General features: G+C 43.0%; 2 protein-coding genes across 29 annotated transcripts in view; both read right to left on the bottom strand.

Annotated features, from left to right (window-relative positions):
* Positions 1 to 19,858, bottom strand: part of ptprsb (protein tyrosine phosphatase receptor type Sb) — an 82,435-nt gene extending 62,577 nt beyond the window's left edge. For 25 of the 28 annotated variants that reach the window (XM_048163535.1, XM_048163533.1, XM_048163545.1 and 22 more), the window contains exons 1-2: positions 17,631 to 19,858; positions 15,632 to 15,964 (exon numbers count right to left, since the gene is read on the bottom strand). The gene's annotated coding sequence lies outside the window, so the exon portion shown is untranslated. The remainder of the gene's footprint in view (positions 1 to 15,631; positions 15,965 to 17,630) is intronic. The other 3 variants (XM_048163537.1, XM_048163536.1, XM_048163534.1) reach the window with 3 other exon arrangements.
* A 258-nt stretch (positions 19,859 to 20,116) lies between these two features.
* The window catches only part of fem1a (fem-1 homolog a), a 2,314-nt gene continuing 1,046 nt past the window's right edge, over positions 20,117 to 21,384 (bottom strand). The window contains exon 1 of the mRNA XM_048163562.1: positions 20,117 to 21,384. This exon is cut by the window's right edge and continues 1,046 nt beyond it. Coding sequence (XP_048019519.1) covers positions 20,267 to 21,384 — 1,118 coding nt within the window. The 3' untranslated portion in view covers positions 20,117 to 20,266.

The following is a 21,384-nucleotide window of genomic DNA, read 5'->3' as shown; positions in this document are numbered from 1 at the left end:
TTAGTTTTGTTTCCTCTTTTGTTATAACCCTAACCCAACACACACATGACTTTTGCCTCAATAAACTCCTAATTTACTGCTTATTGTTCTCTGAACACTCTGAAACAAGAGGTAACGTTTAAACAACGTTCGACTTTCCACGAACGGTCACATGATAATCTGGTGTTGAGCACCACAGACTCAACATTGCTTACAATGGAAGTCTAGTCAACTGATGCCACGACGGTTAGTACTAGTACAGCGGGTTAGGGCTAAGCCGCGGCTGGGATCTGAGTGGCCGTCTTACAGTCCGTGAACGAGCCTCCAGCTGTCGAGGGTCAGGACATCTGCAGAGCGACAGACTGCGGGTCAACAGACAGGCAAATGACACGCTCACAGCCGCAAGCCGCTTACGGAGGGTGGCGGCAGCAGATTGTGCATCCGATCGATGTTAAATGAAGCTCGCGCCAGTGCAGATGTGTATGAAAATGACACTAATGCTTAACAGCTGAAATGCTGGAGTTCACTCTGCAAACAAGCTTGAGCTTCGACCCTGAAGCGCAGCGTCTGCTTCCCTCCACTGACACTCAATTCAGCATCAGCATCCGCATCTGCATCTGCATCAGCATCATCTGCATCATCAGAATCAGCATCATGCAGCACAAACCACTTACTAGTGGTTTACGTCCCAATATAGTCTTTAACTGTCACTTCACATTTAAATGTCAAAATCAACAGAGACTAAATTTGCATTTGATTTCGATTCATAATTAAGGAAACCTACATAAAACAAGTCAAGTCAGCTTTATTTCTCTAGCACTTTATATGATACAGATAAATTCAGAGCATCCCTGATCGTCATTTTCATGTTTGTTACTGTGAAGCTGCTTTGAAACGATCTGTCCTGTATAAAGCGCTGTAGAAATAAAGCTGACTTGACTTGATAAATCAAAACTCTGACTACGTTTCAAAGGTTTAATTTCACTATCCTGGTCAAATCCAGTGACTATTTCACCTTCAGAAGAGCCAGATGCATCATTAGAGCCGTTAGCAGATCTTCAGACGTATATCTCGGTGTGGGTCAGGGTTAGTCGCCCTGCTCACGTGTGATCGGTGAGTGTGTTGGAGGCATAAACACTGTTTAACATAAAAGTCTTTGATCCTGCAGAACAAATGGTATTTTTCTGCCACTGAGCTCAAACCCCTGCAGGCTACAACTGGAATCCGTCCAGAGCTGAAATTCATCTGGCAGGGCTTTGTCAGATCCACCCGCTGGCTTCATCCAGTGTCGCTGACTCTCACACAAGCAGAAAACCCACCGTCCTTCACGCAAACCATCAATCTGAGCACTTAAGCGGGCTTGAATAAGCGCCGGCAGACAGGACTGGTAAATGCCATGTTCTCAGGGACTCTGGATGAAGTCTGCGCGTTTGGCGGCTTCGGTGCGGACAGATGGCGCGGAGTCATGCTGCCACTGCATACGTGAAGCTCGCCGGAACACACGGAAAACACGAGCTGGAGCCAGTGGAACGCTGGCAGGTGACGGAGGTAAATTTAGTGACAATGAAGCAGGTGAAATCGCTCTGGTTTCTGTGCTACACTACATAAATGATGCTGACTGAAGCCATAACTGATAAATATAATCAAACAGATTCTGAATTCTGACTGAACAAACACCAGAGACACAATCTGCATTAATGATGTTTGAACAGATTCATTTAATCAACTAATAACAAAGATGAATCGACTGATATTTAGCCATTTTGAGATAAAACGGTGTCAGTTAAAACACAACAATGGAAGTGCAAAATATGTTTAGTGAGATTTGGGTAAATATTGGAAAATAATGAAAACATCAATAAACATTTATGCTCTCTCTCTCTCTCTCTCTCTATATATATATATAATATATTAACGCATGTGATTAAATATGGTTAGGGTTAAAATAATTTGATGCATATTTAACGCAAAAAATCATGGAAGCATGTGAAAATTGCGTCATAACTAAATTTACGTCACATACATAGATGATCTTCACATCTTATATCAGAGACGGCAGAGAGAATTATTCATTCCAGTGTCTGTTTCGCTCTAAAACACGAGCTCTCTGTCATATTGTGTCATTGTATCTGAAGAGCGCGAGTCCTCCCGCATCACGCTGTTCCCGTCTGTATGGCCAGAGGATATGAAAACTATGTTTTAATAAAGCAAACCAGCTTCTTGCTATGAAAGTTTTGATGGAAGAGGATTCCAATCAAAGTAAAGACGACTGCGGTGACGTACAGGAGTCGTACATTAACGCGTGAGTCTGTTATCTTTATGCGCAAACAAATCACGTATGAGCGCTTCTCTTCGACGCACTGATCGCACATTGTATTTATGCACAGACACATTTCAGTACATTCACGTTTTCTTTACACACATTCAGGATAATGTTTGGATTTGTCCCGTCTATGTTGCTGTGTACTTCGTATGTATGCAGGTCAAGGCGGTTGGTTTAGGTTTTTTTGGCATCTCCATGTGGTCCTGTTCAGTGTCGACTTGACTTGTCTAAAATGTAAACAGGCTCTTTGCTGTCGCACACACTGTACACTGTGAAATCTCAAACTTTTTTTTTTTTTTTGCTGTGTTTGAATTGAAATGTATGATTTTTTTATTTGTGCACTGGTGTAGCCTACACAAATGTATGAATTATATGAAATCATATCATTTGGTTATTTGGTGTCCTTTTGGAGTCTGCAAGTGTCCTTTTTTGGAAAGACATCTAAATTTACCTTGAAAAAAGCTGAAAAATACGGTTTTGTGAAAATCACACTTCAATCTGATGGTTTATTTTGCAGGATATAGGCAATGATGGCAAAAACGCGTTAAACAAGATAAATGGTCTATGCTTAATTTCAGGCTAAGTGTGCGATTAATCGCGATTAAGGGTGTGCAATTAAAAAAAATGTATCTATTGACAGCCCTAATATATATATATATATACACACAGTGGTGTACATTATGACCACCTTCCTAATATTGTGTTAGTCAAAACAGCCCCTCGACCGTCTGGACTGAGGACAACTTTTCCTTAAAGGACTTTCCTGAGAATGAACAATTGAAAACTCTCCTGCATAAGTAACAGCTCCATCCGAGACGCATCACCGTTACACCCTACCCATCACTCCCTGTTCCCCATCCTCTCTCCCGCACCTAAAACTCACTCAAAATATATGCAATGTTAGGTGTGTACAACAAGTGAATATACATGTGTGGTGTCATTTGAAGTGTCTCAGTGCGCCTGGTAAAATGGTCTCATTCTCATAGTACAAACTTCCAAGCAGTTCTAGAAGATAAGAAATATTGTGTGCCGCTTAAGGTGTGCCGTCCCCCAGGCCCTTCATTCAAACTACCTCCTGTATGTAAATAGGTGCTCTCTTCTACAGATATAGATAACCTATTTAATCACAAATTCTGATTGGCCATTTGTGACCCCCTGAATAGGGGACCAAATCCTAATTATAACTGCAGGCACCACCATTTGGTAACCCTACTGAATTATCTGGGTATTTAAGGAGAGATGGCAAAAGGTTCAGTGAATCTGTAGTCAGATCTCCCGCTCTTTCATTGCCAGATAAATGCTTCTAAATTATTTGATTTCTGAATTGATGATGTTTACTATTGATGAATGTTTTATTCTTTGAATTGGATTTGAATTATTGTTCTATTCCCTGGTTAATAAATTGTTATGTTTGAATTTGTTCTGATTGACTCAGAAATGATTAACTCTAGTAGATCACGTCCATAACACCACAGATCTACGCTCAGGTTAGTGACGGACTAAAGCTCAGTTTGTGGAGCGTCGGGGCACGCCAGCTGGAGTTTCAGAGCTCCGACTAACACACCGGCATTAGTCATGTGTAATTACACTGTAGAGACTAATAATGGGTTTTCCGTTCAGAGTGTTGTTAGACCAGTCTGAATAAGGTGAGCCTCATCCTCTGATTATTGTGATATCATTTAACGTGGGAAACCACGGCCTGATTATATAAAGCTACCATTAGAGGAAGTTAAATTGGTCAGCTTGGTTCTGTGGTGACGGTCATGACCTCTGGACAGATACAGTCTTTAATTAAGTGTGTACAGATCTATGGGGACTGAATAACATACTTTTAGAAATAAGCAAGCATGGTGCGGCCGGCGTCTAAAAGTATCAATCCATTGCCTCTGTCTAATGACCAAGACTGACGAGTTTGTGATTACGAGACCGTATTCCTGGACGGTGCGAGACTCAAAACGTTATAGGAATCTGAACGGAAAGAGTTAAATCAGAATAATCAACATTGATTCACATTTATAAATAATCGAATACAATCAAAAACCTTTTTTTCATAATTGGAGTAAGGAAATGGCTTTAATTTAATTTAGTCGCGTTGCATAAAGGAAGAGAGTGACCCGCAGTACTTCACCCGCTCTACTGGAAACCTAAGATGTGAGGTGGATCCTCCATGGATCGGACTTGTTTGTTCAGCACATCCGACAGATGCTCCATTGGATTGAGATCTGGGGAATCTGGAGGCCAAGTCAACACCTCAAACTCGTTGTTGTGCTCCTCAAACCAGTTCTGATGCTCACGTGTCACTGTTGGCTCTTTCGGCGGTGGACAGGGGTCAGCATGACTGGTCTGCAGCTATGCAGCTTCATACGCAACAAACTGATGCACTGTGTATTCTGACACCTTTCTATCAGAACCAGCATTAACTTCTGGAGCAGTTTGAGCTACAGGAGCTCATCTGTTGGATCGGACCACACGGGCCAGCCTTCGATGAGTCTCGGCTGTTCCTTCCTTGGAGCACTTTTGATAGATACTGACCACTGCAGACCGGGAACACCCCACAAGAGCTGCAGTTTTGGAGATGCTCTGACCCAGTCGTCTAGCCATCACACTTTGGCTCTTGTCAAACTCGCTCTAATCTTTACACTTGCCCATTTCTCCTGCTTCTAACATCAACTTTGAGGACAAAATGTTCACTTGCTGCCTAATATATCCACCCACTAACAGATGATCAGTGTTATTCACTTCACTTGTCAGTGCTCATGATGATATGTCTGATCGGTGTGTGTATATATATGCACACACACACACACACACACACACACACACACACACACACACACACACACACACACACACAGTGCCTATTAAAAGTCATCATTCCCTGTGAAAATCTTTACCTAAAATAAATTAAGTCTAACTTTCATTATCAAAGTGAAAAATTAAATCATTCTGGAGGACTACTAAAAATTAATTAGTGAAATACCTGGTTTGGTGAAGTGATCAGCCCCTTATAGTATACCATTATAAACTCAGATGCAACCAATCAACTTCCAGATCAAACACCAGGCTAATCAGAATAAAAACAGCTGTTTCTTGAAGATTCACTGTTAGTAGTGTGTGGTACTGCAAAGAATTCACCATGGTTGGGAAAGAGCTCGATCGCTGGACTCGCCGTGTTCGGATGCCGATGTAGGATCGCGCTAGCATTGCTGTGAAAGATGAGACACACACAGTGATGTAAGACCTGGATCTGTGGTGGCTCTGTAGCCTGTGGAAAGCAAACCGGTTTTTAGAAGGTCGTCAGTCGAACCAACTCCGAACCGGAAATAGCACTGGCTCTGAACAAGCACCTGGTTCATGTTGGTGGAAAAGGGCTATCAGAGAAGCTACCAAGAGGCCAAAGGGAACTTTGAAGGACTTACAAGGCTTTATGGCTGGGTCTGCTCTGTCTGTGCATGTGACAGATATCTCACAAGCTTTACACGAGCTGGCCTGTGTGGCAGGGAGGCAAGAATGAAGCCTTTCCTGAAAAAGTGCACCTGGAAGACTCTGATGCCATCTGGCAAAAGGAGCTATGGTCTGACGAGACCTTTTCTGAACTCCAAGCACTATGTCTGGTGAAAAGCAAACACTTTCCAACAATGATGCTAAACACATCACCAAAAGAACAACTCAATGACTTAAGGATAGGAAGGTGAATGTCCATGAGTGGCCGAGTCAGAGCCCTGACTTAAATCTCAAAGAAAGAGAGAGAAGTCCATTGCCGCTCACCACAGAATTTGACTGAAGTTGAGCAATTCTGAAGGAGGAATGGGCAAATATTCCCCAATCTAGGTGTGCAAAGCTAGTATCCAAAAAGATTAATGGCTGTAATTACAGCAGAAGGTGACGCTATGAAGTATTGAATCAGGGGACTGACGACTTGTCCAACCCCGTTTTTTCTTTTTTTGTTGTTGTAAGGCAAAATTTGTAAATAAAGCTGGAAAAGGTTTTTTTGATTTCAGGCTGTACGACAAATAATGTAACTATTTCAAAGGTGTATGATGATTTTCTACAGGCACTGTAACACACGACCATTCAAAAGTTTGGGTCACTAAGATTTTATTTAGTTTTTAAAAGAAATTAACTTTTTACTGAGTATGGATGCATTAAATTGACAAAAAAGACAATAAAAACATTTACAATGTTCTATCCTGAAAAATAAAATGTATGACGGTTTCCACAAAAATATGAAACCGTAATATGAGACTCTTTCAGAAACATTAATAAATGTGGCATCAGACACCTGATCTCTCGATATCAGTATTGACATCAGCCATTGATAAACCCATATTGGTGAACCGCTGCACGTGAACATGATAAGATTACACGCTTCTGGCTGACATCTTCACATAAATCAATAAACTCTTCATATGAGTGACATTACAAGATTCATCCACATCATCAGACACAAATTCAGCATCAGATGAATGTCCATTTATCCTTACAGACAGCACTTAATGATTAAGATTCAGCGTGACGCGCTTCACCGGACCCGCCTGAGCTCGCGCTGGTTCTGAATTAACCGACCCGCTCCCTGCGGCCTCCTGAATCCCAGACTAACGATGCAGGTGGATTAACGGCAAATGAAGCGAATCCCCTGCAGCTCCAGCTTCATACGAGTCCAACAACAGCAGCTCGAAACGGTGTGTGTGTGTGTGTGTGTGTGTGTGTGTGTGTGTTCGTAACATCTGAGAGTGATGGCGATTTCCTCCAGACTTCTTCAGCTGATCAGACGACAGCAGCAAACAGGCGAGAATCTTTCGGCAGAAACTGGGCGACATGAGAAAGGCTCTATAAATAGCAGCGTCTCCCACGAGCACCGAGCGCTTGAGATTCATCCAGACTCGCATTACAGACACACTGAAACACAGGCATTCATTCCCTCATACAAAGACATGAACACACTGACTTCACAACCCATGAATGAACGGACGACTGAATAACTGAATATTTCACTCTTCAGACGGACAGAGGAAGCGTCTGCACTGACAGTTCTGCTAAATTAGCAGTAAGATAATAACAGTCATAGCTGGTCTGCTGATGTCGTGTTTGACTGACGGTCTCATCATGACAGCTCTGACGAAGCACTTCAATATAACGCTGGTGTGACAAAACCTACATGAACCAAAAATACTCCGTGAACATGTAAACGAATCATTCTGAATTCAAAGCCGCTTTACTGTCGGCATGAAAGGGAAGCTGAGCTCCTCTTTTCTCCTCTATTGTGTCGTATATCCGAGTGAAACGCTTCAGGAACAAGAACAAATGTAGGGCGGGGCTTGATTTTGTCTGTGGGGAACTGATTGGACTGTTGTGGTTTGCTATTGGTGGATCTCATGTGAGTGACAGGTTGCCCCGCCCTCGTCATCAGAGAAGAGATGAGATGCTGCAAGAGGAAGATATTCTGATTCAAGATTACCAGGAACAAAATAATGATAAATCATTTAGATTAAACTGCAATATTCCATTAAAAAACATGAAAACTGCTCATTTTGATTTCATGGGGACTTTAAAACGCAGATTAATGCACATAAAGGGTTGCTGAAGCTACTCAAATGAACGAATGACTCTAAGCTTCAGATCAGGAAAAGATCATTAGATATTTACAGAATGAGATCAGTGAAATACTGCAATGATATCAGATGCAGGTGAACAGCAAAAGGGCGACTGCTTCTGTACGTTACGTCGCTTCACAACCCCCTCCTGCCCCGGAAACGGGCCTCGTAAAGCCCGGATCATCCTTTTTAATCTGCTGTTATTACAAATGAGTGTATGACAGCGCATCAGCTCCGCCACAAGAGCTCCATTGTGGGCTGCAGCTTTTAAGGGCAACTGGAATCAAAGGCCGGTGCAGATAAGAGAGAGCTGCGTTTATTAAGCAGATGCCCGTGAGCGAGGCCGCACTAACCGCACGCTTCACCTCTCTCTCTCTCTCTCATTCACTTGAAACTCAACTGCAGCTCTTTCAGCATCACACACTTTCCTGCTTCTGGCCTCATCATAGAGATGGAAAAACACAGTGATTAGAGATAGATAAAATATCAAGAGTTACTGTATGTGTCTTTCATTTAAATGTTTGTGCACTACAAAAAACTCTGTTCTTCCTCAGTTTTCCAGCAAAAATATATAAACATTCTTAAATCAAGATACATTTACTGGAGAAGAGAAATGACTGAAGATATTAATGACTGAAGAAAAATTAAACAATTAAAGGATTAGTTCACTTTCAAATAAAAATTTCCTTATAATTTCCCCTCCTCCATGTCATCCAAGATGTTCATGTCTTTCTTTCTTCAGTGGAAAAGAAATTTAAGAGATTTTTCTCCATATAGTGGACTTCACTGGGGTTCAACGGGTTGAAGGTCCAAATGTCAGTTTCAGTGCAGCTTCAAAGAGCTCTACATGATCCCAGACGAGGAATAAGAGTCTTATCTAGAGAAACCATCGGACATTTTCTAAAAAAAAAAAAGAAAATTCAAACCACAAATGCTCATCTTGCACTGCTCTGAGATGCTCCACGCATGACGTAATCACGACGGAAAGGTCACGTGATGTAGGCAGAAGTACCGCGGTAGGGCGAAAAACTTTTGCTTTGTAAACACTGGATCGGTGCTTCCTCCTACGTCACACGTGACCTTTCCAACATGATTACGTCATGCGTGGAGCATCACAGAGCAGTGCAAGACGAGCATTTGTGGTTTGAATTTTCTTTCTTTTTTTTTAGAAAATGTCCGATGGTTTCTCTAGATCAGACTCTTATTCCTCGTCTGGGATCATGTAGAGCTCTTTGAAGCTGCACTGAAACTGACATTTGGACCTTCAACCCGTTGAACCCCAGTGAAGTCCACTATATGGAGAAAAATCCTGGAGTGTTTTCCTCAAAAACCTTCATTTCTTTTCCACTGAAGAAAGAAAGACATGAACATCTTAAATGACATGACATGGTAAATTATCAGGAAATTTTAATTCTGAAGTGAATTAATCCTTTAGGTTTATTTTTCCATTGGCAAGACAGAAATACTGAGGAAGAAAATAATTTTATATCTTCCACAGAAGGAAGAAAGTCATTCCGGTTCAAAACGCAGTATGAATTTAGTTGGATGTTGTTGCACATCATATTTCGAGTGAATTTTCGAGTTCATGAGTTTCTGCCGCTGCGTCACGCTTCTCCAGCGTCTCATTCATCTTGTGTTAATCAGCGGCCGGTAACGAGCTCGTCTGATCTCAGACTGACCTACAGACTGACTGACATCCATCACGACACCTGCACCTGTCAGCACACACTCAAGCTCAAATCTGATTGGCTGGTGTTTCACGGCATCCTGCAGTAACGGAACACGCGTGTTCAATCAGCCTGTCTGGGGTGATACTGTGTGTGTGTGTGAGTGTGTGTGAGAGAGAGAGAGTGTGTGTGTGTGTGTGTGTGTGAGAGAGAGAGAGAGTGTGTGTGAGTGTGTGTTGAACTCAGGCCAATTTGGAAAAATTGCTTCTGAATCATAACTCTCGGAGCAAACAGCTGTAAAGCAGATCTTTCAGTTGCACCAATTTAGCATGTTAAAGTTCAGTGTTTGAGTGCATGTGAGCAATAAATCAGACGCTGATCTGCCACCACAATCTACGGCTGATTTTCTCTCCTGGACTATTTTATCTTTAATAAATCACTCCGGCCGCCGCGGCACTTATATCTTTAGTTCCTGCAGAATGAAACATTAAAATTACATCAGCGGTGAACAAGGACTAATCTGACACGTCCTGAGGGCTCGTCAGCTGATCACAGTGAGTTTCGAACTAAAAGGAATTAGAAAATAGCCAGAGTGTTAGTAGCCTGTAGTTTATCTGACTACTTAAACAGCAGACGACAGACAGAAACGAATCACCATCACACGTGATTCAGCATCTGTAGATGAGCGGCTCTCAGACTTCCAGAGGATCACATGATGACTTACAATTAATCAAGTCTCATATTCGCTGAAGCTTGCATCATTGATTCTGTCATTTTCCCGTTTTCCTTATTTTCATATTTCTTTCCCCGCCTCAATAGCTAATCTTCTACAAACACAAAACGAGTCATGTTTAATTAATTTTTTATATTTCAACACTAATAAAATATTTAAAAACGAGCAGCGTGGTCATAATTACAGCAGAAGCGCAGGATTGAATCGCTGCACATTACCGTAAGACGCTGATTTCAGTCGAGTATCGGGTTGTGCAGCGAGACACAGATGGAATTATAGATACGCACAAATCACATTTAGGATTATAATCATTCATAAGACGGTCTGAACGTGCTGAGATTCCTTGTGCCGAAAGATGATTTAACCCTCATAACAGTTCGGCCAAAAATGATCCTCATACTGTAATCACAAGCTGAAATCACTGCCTTAATAACGCGTGGAACGACAGCATCATCTCGTCTGTTTAACCTCGTCACGCGTGCTTCATCTTAGAGCTGTTATTAGTGCCGTATGAACATGAACACACACTTTCTGATTATAACACTGATTTTTTCTAAAGCTTCTTTGAAACGCTGTGTAGTGTGAAATACAGGTGAAGCCTGGAGGTCTTTATCCCGAGGTCTCTCTCTCTCTCGGATCATCGGACGACACCGAGTGATGCGTTATTGACTCCATCGATTGATGTTTCCTGCTCTTGTGAATGAAGCCTGTAAATTTCAAGGCCAAAAGATCAATATTAAAGAGCAAATGAGGAACAGAGCGACAGGACATCTGCTCTCCTCCATTCACTGTTACTCCACTTCATGATGGCGACCCTACAGGAGTCCAATCTGTTGAGGTCAGAGGTCAACACAGCGGCATATGGGCGCTGGTATACATTAATCAGACATTTCATCGAGTCAAACGCAAACCGGACACAACTGACCCACACGGATAGATCTCAGAGATTCGGCGTTTCACAGCCAAACTTGTTCAAACCAGACCAGCTTCTAAATGAACGATCATCAAGGGCTGAATGTGAGTAAAAGCAGTCTGGTTTATATAACACACGGTCAGATGTGAGAGATGTGTCTATTAGACACTTAATATTCAGTAATATTATTGATCTGAACTGAACTGAACTGAATTGATCTGAATGACGACTCTATTGAATCTATAAATGCTGTAGAAATAAAGCTGATGTGAGCGATTCGAATCAAAGCATTTATTAAAGAAACCCCTCGACTGACTCACTATATTATAGCATGTATCGCTGTCACATGGACGTTACTTTGATCTCGGACTGATAACAGAATAATTCCTAAATTGTAACTCTGAAACAAGCATTTTTTCAACCAACTCTGAAACATTAGTATCATGAAAAGCTTTATACAGTCTTGAACTCAATGACCTGCGCTGTTGCTCACTAATGTACAAGGAAAAATCAGCTACTTAAGTGCATTAAAAACATTTACGCCCAGTACATTTCCTTAGATCATCTACAAGTTCCTTCTGGACTGAAAGCTTAATATGTCAACGAGAGCGTTTACATGGGCAGGGCCGTGCCGACACGACCGTATACCATCTGTCTTTCCTTCAGTCTTTTGCATAAAATGCTCTCAAGGTTACACGTTAGCAAGATCCAGTAAAAAACAGCAAATAACCCAATTTCACAGCCAGCAGAGAAACCTGAGCCGTCGCTGCCATTACAGACGCTTCGGCGCACGGATGCTGAGCGATTCTACCTTGTATTCCCAAACGCATCCAGAAGTGTTTGTCTGTGAGACGGTCTGAAATAACACGCTCAGCACTCGAGTGCCTTTCTCTGTCCACGGCAGAGTCGGCCATCTTCTCAACATCTCTCCTGCAATCTCTCGCTGCTGTCAGTCAAATCGCTCCAGACCCATCAGAAAGCCGAATCGATGCTGGACGGCGGACGCCATCTACACGTCCCGCGGATCAGGAAAGCAATCACAAATCACAAATCACAGCGCCGAGGGAGAGGAACGTGAGACGATCTTGAGATCGACTGTCAATCCAGAATGATGGAGGCCCTAACAGTGCAAAATATTCAAGAAAATGCATTTATGTTGAAATCATTTGGAAAGTCAAATGAAGCTAAAGGAGGGAGCTAACCTGTCTCACTGTTAACCTGCCTCAATGCTTTCCTGTCTCACCACTAACCTGTCACAGCGCTCGAGCACAGAGCATGTTAGCAGGACGGTCAGGTTGTGTTATCAGCCTCAGAGATACTAACCTCCGCAGGCGAGAGACGTAACCTACTTTAACAAGCCTTCACTGGAGCCGGCACACACACACACAAAACAACGCAGAGCATCTTAAAACTGAGAAATAAAACACCGCCTGCACATCTGAGCATAAGAATGAAGTAAAATATGGCCGGACTCCTCACATAACCACTGAATTGTTGCAGCAGAAGATAAAAACATGAGCTGTGGACCAGGAGAATTACAACCATTTTCCTATCAGTGCGTCTGACTGAACAGGAGAGATTACAGAAGGATGATGATTGAGGTTTAATACAGGGATATGAGCACAAACAATATCATTTCTTCTGTTATTAAACCGCACCATTGCATGGATTCTGTACTCACAGCTGCTCTCTAATGAGCTGTTGATAAAAACAAAGCTGTGCTGAAAAAAAAACCTTCAATATCTATCACAATATTGTGCATGAAATATTAAGCCTTTTTTTCCATTTTCTGAAGAAAAACAGCACAATGCTAAGGTGCTGAGTGGTTCTCAGGGTGGTGCTAAGGTGCTCTGGGCAGTTGTCAGGGTGTTGCTAAGGTGTAATAATTAGCGGTTCTCAGGGTTTTGCTAAGGTGTTATGAGTTAAGGTGATCTGAGTGGTTGTCAGGGTATTGCTAAGGTGCTCTGAGCAGTTGTCAGGGTGTTGCTAAGGTGTTATGAGCTAGGGTGCTCGGAGTGGTTTTCAGGGTGTTGCTAAGGTGTAATGAGCTGTTCTCAGGGTGTTGCTAAGGTGCTCTGAGTGATTGTCAGGGTGTTGCTAAGGTGTTATGAGCTAGGGTGCTCTGAGTGGTTTTCAGGGTGTTGCTAAGGTGTAATGAGCTGTTTTCAGGGTGTTGCTAAGGTGCTCTGGGCAGTTGTCAGGGTGTTGCTAAGGTGTAATAATTAGCGGTTCTCAGGGTTTTGCTAAGGTGTTATGAGTTAAGGTGATCTGAGTGGTTGTCAGGGTGTTGCTAAGGTGCTCTGAGCAGTTGTCAGGGTGTTGCTAAGGTGTAATGAGCTGTTCTCAGGGTGTTGCTAAGGTGCTCTGAGTGATTGTCAGGGTGTTGCTAAGGTGTTATGAGCTAGGGTGCTCTGAGTGGTTTTCAGGGTGTTGCTAAGGTGCTCTGAGCAGGTGTCAGGGTGTTGCTAAGGTGCTCTGAGTGGTTGTCAGGGTGTTGCTAAGGCGCTCTAAGAGGTTGTCAGGGTGTTGCTACGGTGCTCTGAGTGGTTCTCAGGGTGTTGCTAAGGTGTTATGAGTGGTTCTCAGGGTGTTGCTAAGGTGCTCTGAGTGATTGTCAGGGTGTTGCTAAGGTGTTATGAGCTAGGGTGCTCTGAGTGGTTTTCAGGGTGTTGCTAAGGTGCTCTGAGCAGGTGTCAGGGTGTTGCTAAGGTGCTCTGAGTGGTTGTCAGGGTGTTGCTAAGGCGCTCTAAGAGGTTGTCAGGGTGTTGCTACGGTGCTCTGAGTGGTTCTCAGGGTGTTGCTAAGGTGTTATGAGTGGTTCTCAGGGTGTTGCTAAGGTGTTATGAGCTGAGGTGCTCTGAGTGGTTGTCAGGTTGTTGCTAAGGTGCTCTGAGCAGTTGTCAGGGTGTTGCTAAGGTGTAATGAGTGGTTCTCAGGGTGTTGCTAAGGTGTTATGAACTGAGGTGCTCTGAGTGGTTGTCAGGTTGTTGCTAAGGTGCTCTGAGTGGTTTTTCACATGTTGAGATACGGTTGCTAGGTGGTTTCTTACAGTCCACCCCCAAGATATTCGATGTGGGTCTGTGGGATTTTTTCACCTGTTTTATCGTCCACTATGTGAAAACCGTAAGTCTGATCACTCAGTAAAGTAACAGCACTTTCAGTGTTTCAGTGTTTCTATTTAAAAACAGACACTGAACATCTATTCTCTTGATAAAGCCAATAAAAATAATTATTTTGATATTCTTCAGCACACGTTAGAAACAGTTCAGCTAATATAGATAAACTGCAGATAAACCCTGTTTGAGAATTTCATCTCTCAGACTTAGAGGATTAATACAGAATTAAGGCATATTAAATCCCAGTGCTGCTTGAAATGACATGAACAGGAAGTTGGAACACAACCATTTGTACCATTGAGAGAATCTGGCAGGATTTTCAGAAACAGCCGAGATCATTATGAGAAACCCGTGAGATGCAGAGCGAGGAACTGCTGATGCTGTAGATCAGTGTAGCACAGAGTCAGAGTCTACAAGCACAATAAACACTACACCTTAGCAACACCCTGGCAACCACTCACGCATTATTGTGCTGTTTTTTCTTCAGCAAATGATAACACACACACACACACACAATGTACAGTTCAATTTGATGATTTTTACAACAGCTCATTAAAACTGACTTCAGCAGCTTCTGTCTGTGTGTTAGTGCGCATTAACAATAGCAGAAATTATATTATTTGTGCTGGTAATATTTTATTGGTGCTGTTTATTTTATGTATATTTTATGTATTAACCAAGCAATAATAAACCCTTTGGTTCTCCACATTTTAATCAGAATCGTGTAGAATCATAATTTCTATGCGCGCACACGGGCTTTGTTAGCTGGAGTCCCAGAGAAGCTTCTCAGTAATTTTCCTTCATATTTCACTCTTATCTGCCATTATCACTAACACAGATTCACTCAACGCCCAGAAAACACAGATCTCACTTCAATTATCCGCCTTCCGACACGAATTACGGCTTTTCCACTCAATGTTTCAGATGTGAATCAGGAGAGAAAGAGATCTTGAGCGAAATCGGAACAAAGGCGCAAAAGCGTCTGGATCGACACGAACAAGATCCAGAGAAATACTCCAATAAATAATCTATTGATTTTAATAAACAAAATCCCGAACATCCCGCACCTTTGATATCCAGAAACACCCGCGCCTTAACCACAGACTAACCGCCAAGTTAACCAGGTAAAGCAGGTTGATCCTCGGGTGTTTCCGGGTGTTTTTCGGAAGTGTAATCTGAGCACACACACACACACACACACACACACACACACACACACGCTCGCCTCGCATATTCCTTTATCTTTCATTCAGCTAATACTGCCATGCCATTGACTCTCACGCACAGGCCAAAAAGCGCCGTTTACCTGCGTGTCGGTGCCGTTGAAGAGCTCCGGGAGACTCGAGCATCATATTCCGTTATAAGGCAGAAACGCGGATCTCTCACTCGCGCGCCTCCATTTCCAGAAGCCTCCGGAGATTCTTGTGCTCGTTGATGTCATCGATGCTCGCAGGCAGCAGCCTCTCCTCCTTGGTACCCTCCTCCTCCTCCTCCTCCTCTCCTCATCCTCCTCCTCGCACCCTGGTGCGCGCTCCCTCCTCCCAGGGATGACGTGACGGAAAGCGCGTTCACGACTCCTCCAGAAACAATGGAGCGTCTCAGCGCGAGCTTATTTAGAGACTTGAGTGCTGACCATCTCCTGAAGAAGCATAATGAAAATAACGCGTTACATTAATCTCATCACTAACCTCAAACCTGGAAGCGCATTTCCGCCACATGAGAAAAAATCATGCTTTGGTAAAAATAATCATGACATAAAAAGTCGAAATTACGACATACTAAGTAGTAATTATGAGATTAAAAATGTCGGAAGTATGACTTTATGTCATGATTGACTTTTTAAGCCCTAACTTCTAAATAGTATGTCATAATTTCATCTTTTTAGGCTGTCATAATTATGATTTACAAAAGCATGATTTGTGACAAAGCGACATAAAATGACCCATATATTTAAACATGGGGTTAAATAATGTTAAATAACAGTTAAATCTGTTTAAAACATGTTCTATTCTATTCTATTCTGTTCTGTTCTATTCTAGGGGACACTCTATAATGTGTGTGATTAGAAAACAACTAAAAACCAGTTCCAGGGGCAAATGTCAGGTGGTAATAATAAAAAAGTTGATTATTTCTTACACTGGATTAGAACATTGCGATGGAAGACGATTTAAAAAACACACACAAATATTCGCTTGATTTTTTTCTGTCGGATCAGAATCAAACAATAGATCCGCTGCTGCGGGCGCGCGCCCTCTGCTGGCCGCGACGCGCATGACGTCACTCGAGCTGTGAGCGGCGAGCGCATCTGATGTCATAAAGGCTCTTTTGTGTTATTATCTGATCTGAGGGCAGCTGGAGGGGCAGTGAGGGGCAGGATCGAGATCAGCATCTACCCTAGTTTAAGATTTATTCATTTCAGTTGCATAGAACAGTTCCATACATTTGGATTGCTGAGTTTTTACACAAACTAATGCGATATATATTTGTCAGTCATACATAAATGAAACAGGTAAGACTTCTGTATTAGTACTAATAAACTTAATGTGTATTAAATTCACAATAACCAGGCTTATATATTTATAATAAATGCAACTTGTTTCAATGTCATATTCTTATTAATTGAATAGTTTGTTTCAAGTTAGCATAACTATTTGCATTTGATTTTATTTAAATCACATTTTCAAAATGCATCTATTCATATTGCTTACAATCAGCATAAATCTGCTCATTGTGAAAACAAACTTATTAAAATGAAATACGGCTAGATGTGAAACAAGCAATATTCAATCAGTTAAAATGTGTGAATGAAAGAAATTGGATTTATTAAAGATAAACACATAAACCTGGTTATCGTGCACTTAAAACACATTCAGTTTATCAATACTTTTACAGAAATCTGACCAGTTTCATTTATAACTGATAAATATGCATCACATTACGGTTATTAGTTTATGTTCAAACAGTGTCATCCAAATGCATGGAAATTTGATATGCAATTCCAATACATAAATCCTAAATTTAGACCTAAATATATTTTCAAGTGTAGAAAGACTCTTTACAACAAACCCTCATCATGTCTAACCCTCACTAACCGCTGGAGAACTGATGCAGGATTTACTCTGAAGCAAATTTCACTTAGAAACTGCCAGTAAATCACAAATAATCACAAGTAACTCTGAATGAAACATGAACATTTGAAGTACAAAGACAAAATTGGTTTCTTTTCATGTAAAACACACTCCAGTAATCTTTGTTTTATTTACAACTTGGAAAAAATCATTTTTACAGCATGAAGAACATCCAACCTTTGATCCGAAGACTGTAATGAGATCCGTCCGGATCAGAGATTGTTCTGCAGCGGAGAATGAAGAGAAATCAGATGAGGAATCACACAGAACGACTGAAGCGTGTGAACGTGACTGTTTTTGTTTGTGCGGTTAACAATCGTTTAATAATAATAGTTTTAAACAGTTTCAGCATTTTGTAAAAACATGTTTTCACACATCAGAGTACGTATGATCTGTTTTCAACAAAGTTAAACTAAATTCAATGCAGCAGAATAAAAGTGTGTGAAGGTTTTAAACGCTCCGTATGCAACGGCCACACATCTCACATTCATATTTAACTTGTAACCTTACATCATATTTCAATATTTGACCCCTTCTGTCGTTCAGCATCTGTTACAGGCCAGGTGTAATGAAGCCATTAACATCAGTTTCTGTGAGCTGATGGAAAGATCCAGTGTGAATGTGGATGTAAAGACTGACCCAGACCTCTGAAGGATTCGCCTAAAATAGTCACGGAGACACACGGCGGTCCTCAGGAGCGCACAGATGTTCATGACACGCTATTTATATCAGCTCGGCCTGCCAGATCGAGTTTCTGTTGTATACATGACCTGCCTTCCACAAACAAGACCTTCATGGCAGCTCGAGAGAGGGCTGATGGGAAATAAAACAAGATATTGTTACCTTCAAATAATGTAAAAAATCTCAACATATTTCTGCACATAAAGGTTAGAGATTTTAAGTTAACAGAATTAAACTGGGTTAAAATGGCCAAGAGACGATTGAAACGCTGTGTGTGAATTCGACACAATTCTATCAGCAATCAGAGCAGAATAGAAACGAGAGAAAACGAGCCTTTAACATTTCTGCAACAGCCAAATAAAACAATACTAACCTTTATTGCTCGCGTTTTCAGCTTTAAAATCTGCTCCTGAGAAAGAAATGTCATATTTCACCCCAGAATCAATATTTCAATATGATCAAACTTGGATAAAATTGGTCATTTTGCATAAAGAAAATGAAGCTTTTGTCCTGCAATGAGTGATGAAAACTGCCTGTTCAGACACAAAGATACACATTCAAATCAGAATAAATTAAAAGCACGATGCATGCTTAGAATTATAATTTACAAATGCAATTCTCAATTGAAAGGACATTTTATTTTTATTTTCCTGCAGCTTCTGAGATATAGTTCAGTGATGAATGATTCAATTCTTAAATTCAGAGTTATTGTCATTAACTAAAAACATTTCTGTTCATTTAAATAAAGCTAAAATAAAATATTAGTTGAAAAACTTGAACTAAATGAAAATGAGAAAATTTGCATTGATAATAACTTGAAAGAAGTTGAATTGAAAATAAATACTACTTAAATTTAATTTTCTTTACACGGTTTCTTGGTTTAGGGGTGAAATGTGGCCTGAACACATTTTCATGAGACAAACTGAAATAACATTAAGTGTAGAAATGTAAGTCAGAGTAAAATGAAAATCACAGGATCTAAAGCGACGTTCGCTCTTATTAAAAGAGGAAAGTGTTGATCTGACAGCAGCCGACGCTAGAATCAAGACTGAGAAACATCAGAAACACACGAGCTATTAAAGAGGGCAAAAGGAAAACCTTCATAACCACTGGAAAGCGGTTCGACGATGCACTTCTGACGTCTGCGATCATCCCGACCTGGAAAGAAAGTCCAGACACACGGCACGGGTTACGTCTCTTCACGCAGACGAGCTTCAGATCCGCGTCGGTCAGTCTTTACTCTGACAGACAGACAGACAGACGGACAGACAGACGGACGGATGGGACACTTGAGTTTTATTCAGGCATCTCCACACACTTTTTTGTCTTGTAGTAAATTGTCTTAAATTAACCAAATCAGTTGTAGTTTCTGAAGTCTCTGGTTTAAGAGGTTAAACAAAGTGTTAACATTTTCAAAGTGCTTTCATTCAGGTGGCATTTACAATGACAGACGGCAAAAAAAGCCATACCAAGTCTTACCAAGAAGAAATAAACTTAAAGGCAATTAGAATAAGACTGCAATGCATATGAAGCTTTTCACATAACCCTGCAGAGAAAAAACCCCACAAAAACAGCCAGATCTGTCACTCCAAACGCGCCTCTCGTAATAAACTGCATAGATATCAATGTAACGTCAGCGGTTCAAAAATAGCTGTTCTCATGTAGGGTGGATAAAGTGCCAAGTTCTATATATTACAGTCACTCCCCAAATGAAAGGAAACTCCGCCAGTCACTCAATAAAAACACATTAAAATCACACACATTAGAAAAGATGATCATGTAAGGCTAGTATTTGGCACCACGAGCTTCAAAGTCCTTCAGGATCAGGATCATCGATGGGAAGAACTAAAGCATGTCATGACAGTCAAACTACAGAGTCTGATAGAAAAAGTTTTGCTTTTGCATTTCGGTTTGCATCGGACACGTCACTGCTCTGCATGCGATCGACAAGCAGTTCGTCGTGTGTGATGAAGCCCTGTCAATCAAAGAACAGCAACCAACACAAAGAGGCGAGACGTTCACTTCCTGCACACGCGCGAGAGACCGGGGCTCGTGTCCGCGGCCCGTCCCAGCGCTCGCACCACGAGTTCTGGGATTATTGCTTGGGTTCTGGCCGGAGGTCACGTGTGAGGTCAGTGCAGCTCGATGAACGCCTCCATTTCCTCTGAGATGAGCCCTTTGTAGGGAAGTCTGTGTTTCTCGATGGCTCGGGCCGCCAGACACTGCAGCGTGACGTAGTTGAGCGGCTGCAGCGCGTGCCGCCCGCTGCTCTGCTCGTCCAGCAGCTCGTAGGCCGTCTTGCGCTGGGCGTTGGTGGCGTCGAAGTGAGCGCCGGCCCGGATCAGCGCCGCCATGATCTCGGGGCAGCCGTTGGCGGCGGCCACGTGCAGCGGCGTGTTGTTCTCGCAGTCGCGCGAGTCCACGTCGGCCCCGCACTCCAGCAGCAGGTTGGCCACGGCCAGCGACGGGAAGCGGCCCACCGGGTAGCGGCCCACCGACGTGGTGTCCTTGTCCACGGCCATGTGCAGCGGCGTGTAGCCGCTCCGCGCCCGCGGGTTCAGCTTCAGCAGCCGGTAAACGGTCTGCCGCTTGTGGTGCTCCTGCTCCGGAGCGCAGTCCAGCTTCTCCAGCAGGAAGACCAGGTGCAGGATGATGGACAGCGCTTTGGTGAACTGCGGCGCCTCCGGAGGGCTGTCCCGCTGCGCCACGGCTCGCTCCACCTCCCGCACGCTCTTGCCCAGGACGCCCATCAGGTCCTGGAAGGTGACGCGGGTGCACAGGGTGCCCTTGGCGCGGTCCTGCAGCACGAAGGAGAAGAGCTCGGCGAAGGAGAGGAAGCTGCTGGCCGTCATGGGGCTGAGCGGGTCCAGGTTGCTCTGCTGCATGTCCAGCGCGTACTTCCACAGGCTGATGCAGCGCTGGAAATTGCCCGAGTCGGCGTAGACGGCGCCGCGGTAGCGGATGTAGTAGGAGGTGTCGGGGTGCGACGGGCCGAGGATGCGCTCCCTCACCAGCAGCGCCTGCATGCGCATCTCGTCCGGGTCGGTGATCAGCGCCTCCAGCTCCTCGGCTGTGGACACCTCGCGGGCGCAGTCGTACGCCGGCACCGGCGGCCCCGGAGGCGGCTTGGCCAGGAATCCGCCCGCCTTCTCGCCCGCCTGCCGCAGCTCCATCGCTCTCCTCCAGTAGCGCATGGCGCCCAGCAGGTCGCGCTTCTTGTCCACGAACGTGGCTCCCAGCAGCTCCAGCG

This window comes from Megalobrama amblycephala, linkage group LG17 (genome assembly GCF_018812025.1).
Source record: "Megalobrama amblycephala isolate DHTTF-2021 linkage group LG17, ASM1881202v1, whole genome shotgun sequence".
NCBI lineage: Eukaryota > Metazoa > Chordata > Actinopteri > Cypriniformes > Xenocyprididae > Megalobrama > Megalobrama amblycephala.
Note: the sequence above shows the minus strand (reverse complement) of the source record. Positions and strands in the feature narration are given on the sequence as shown.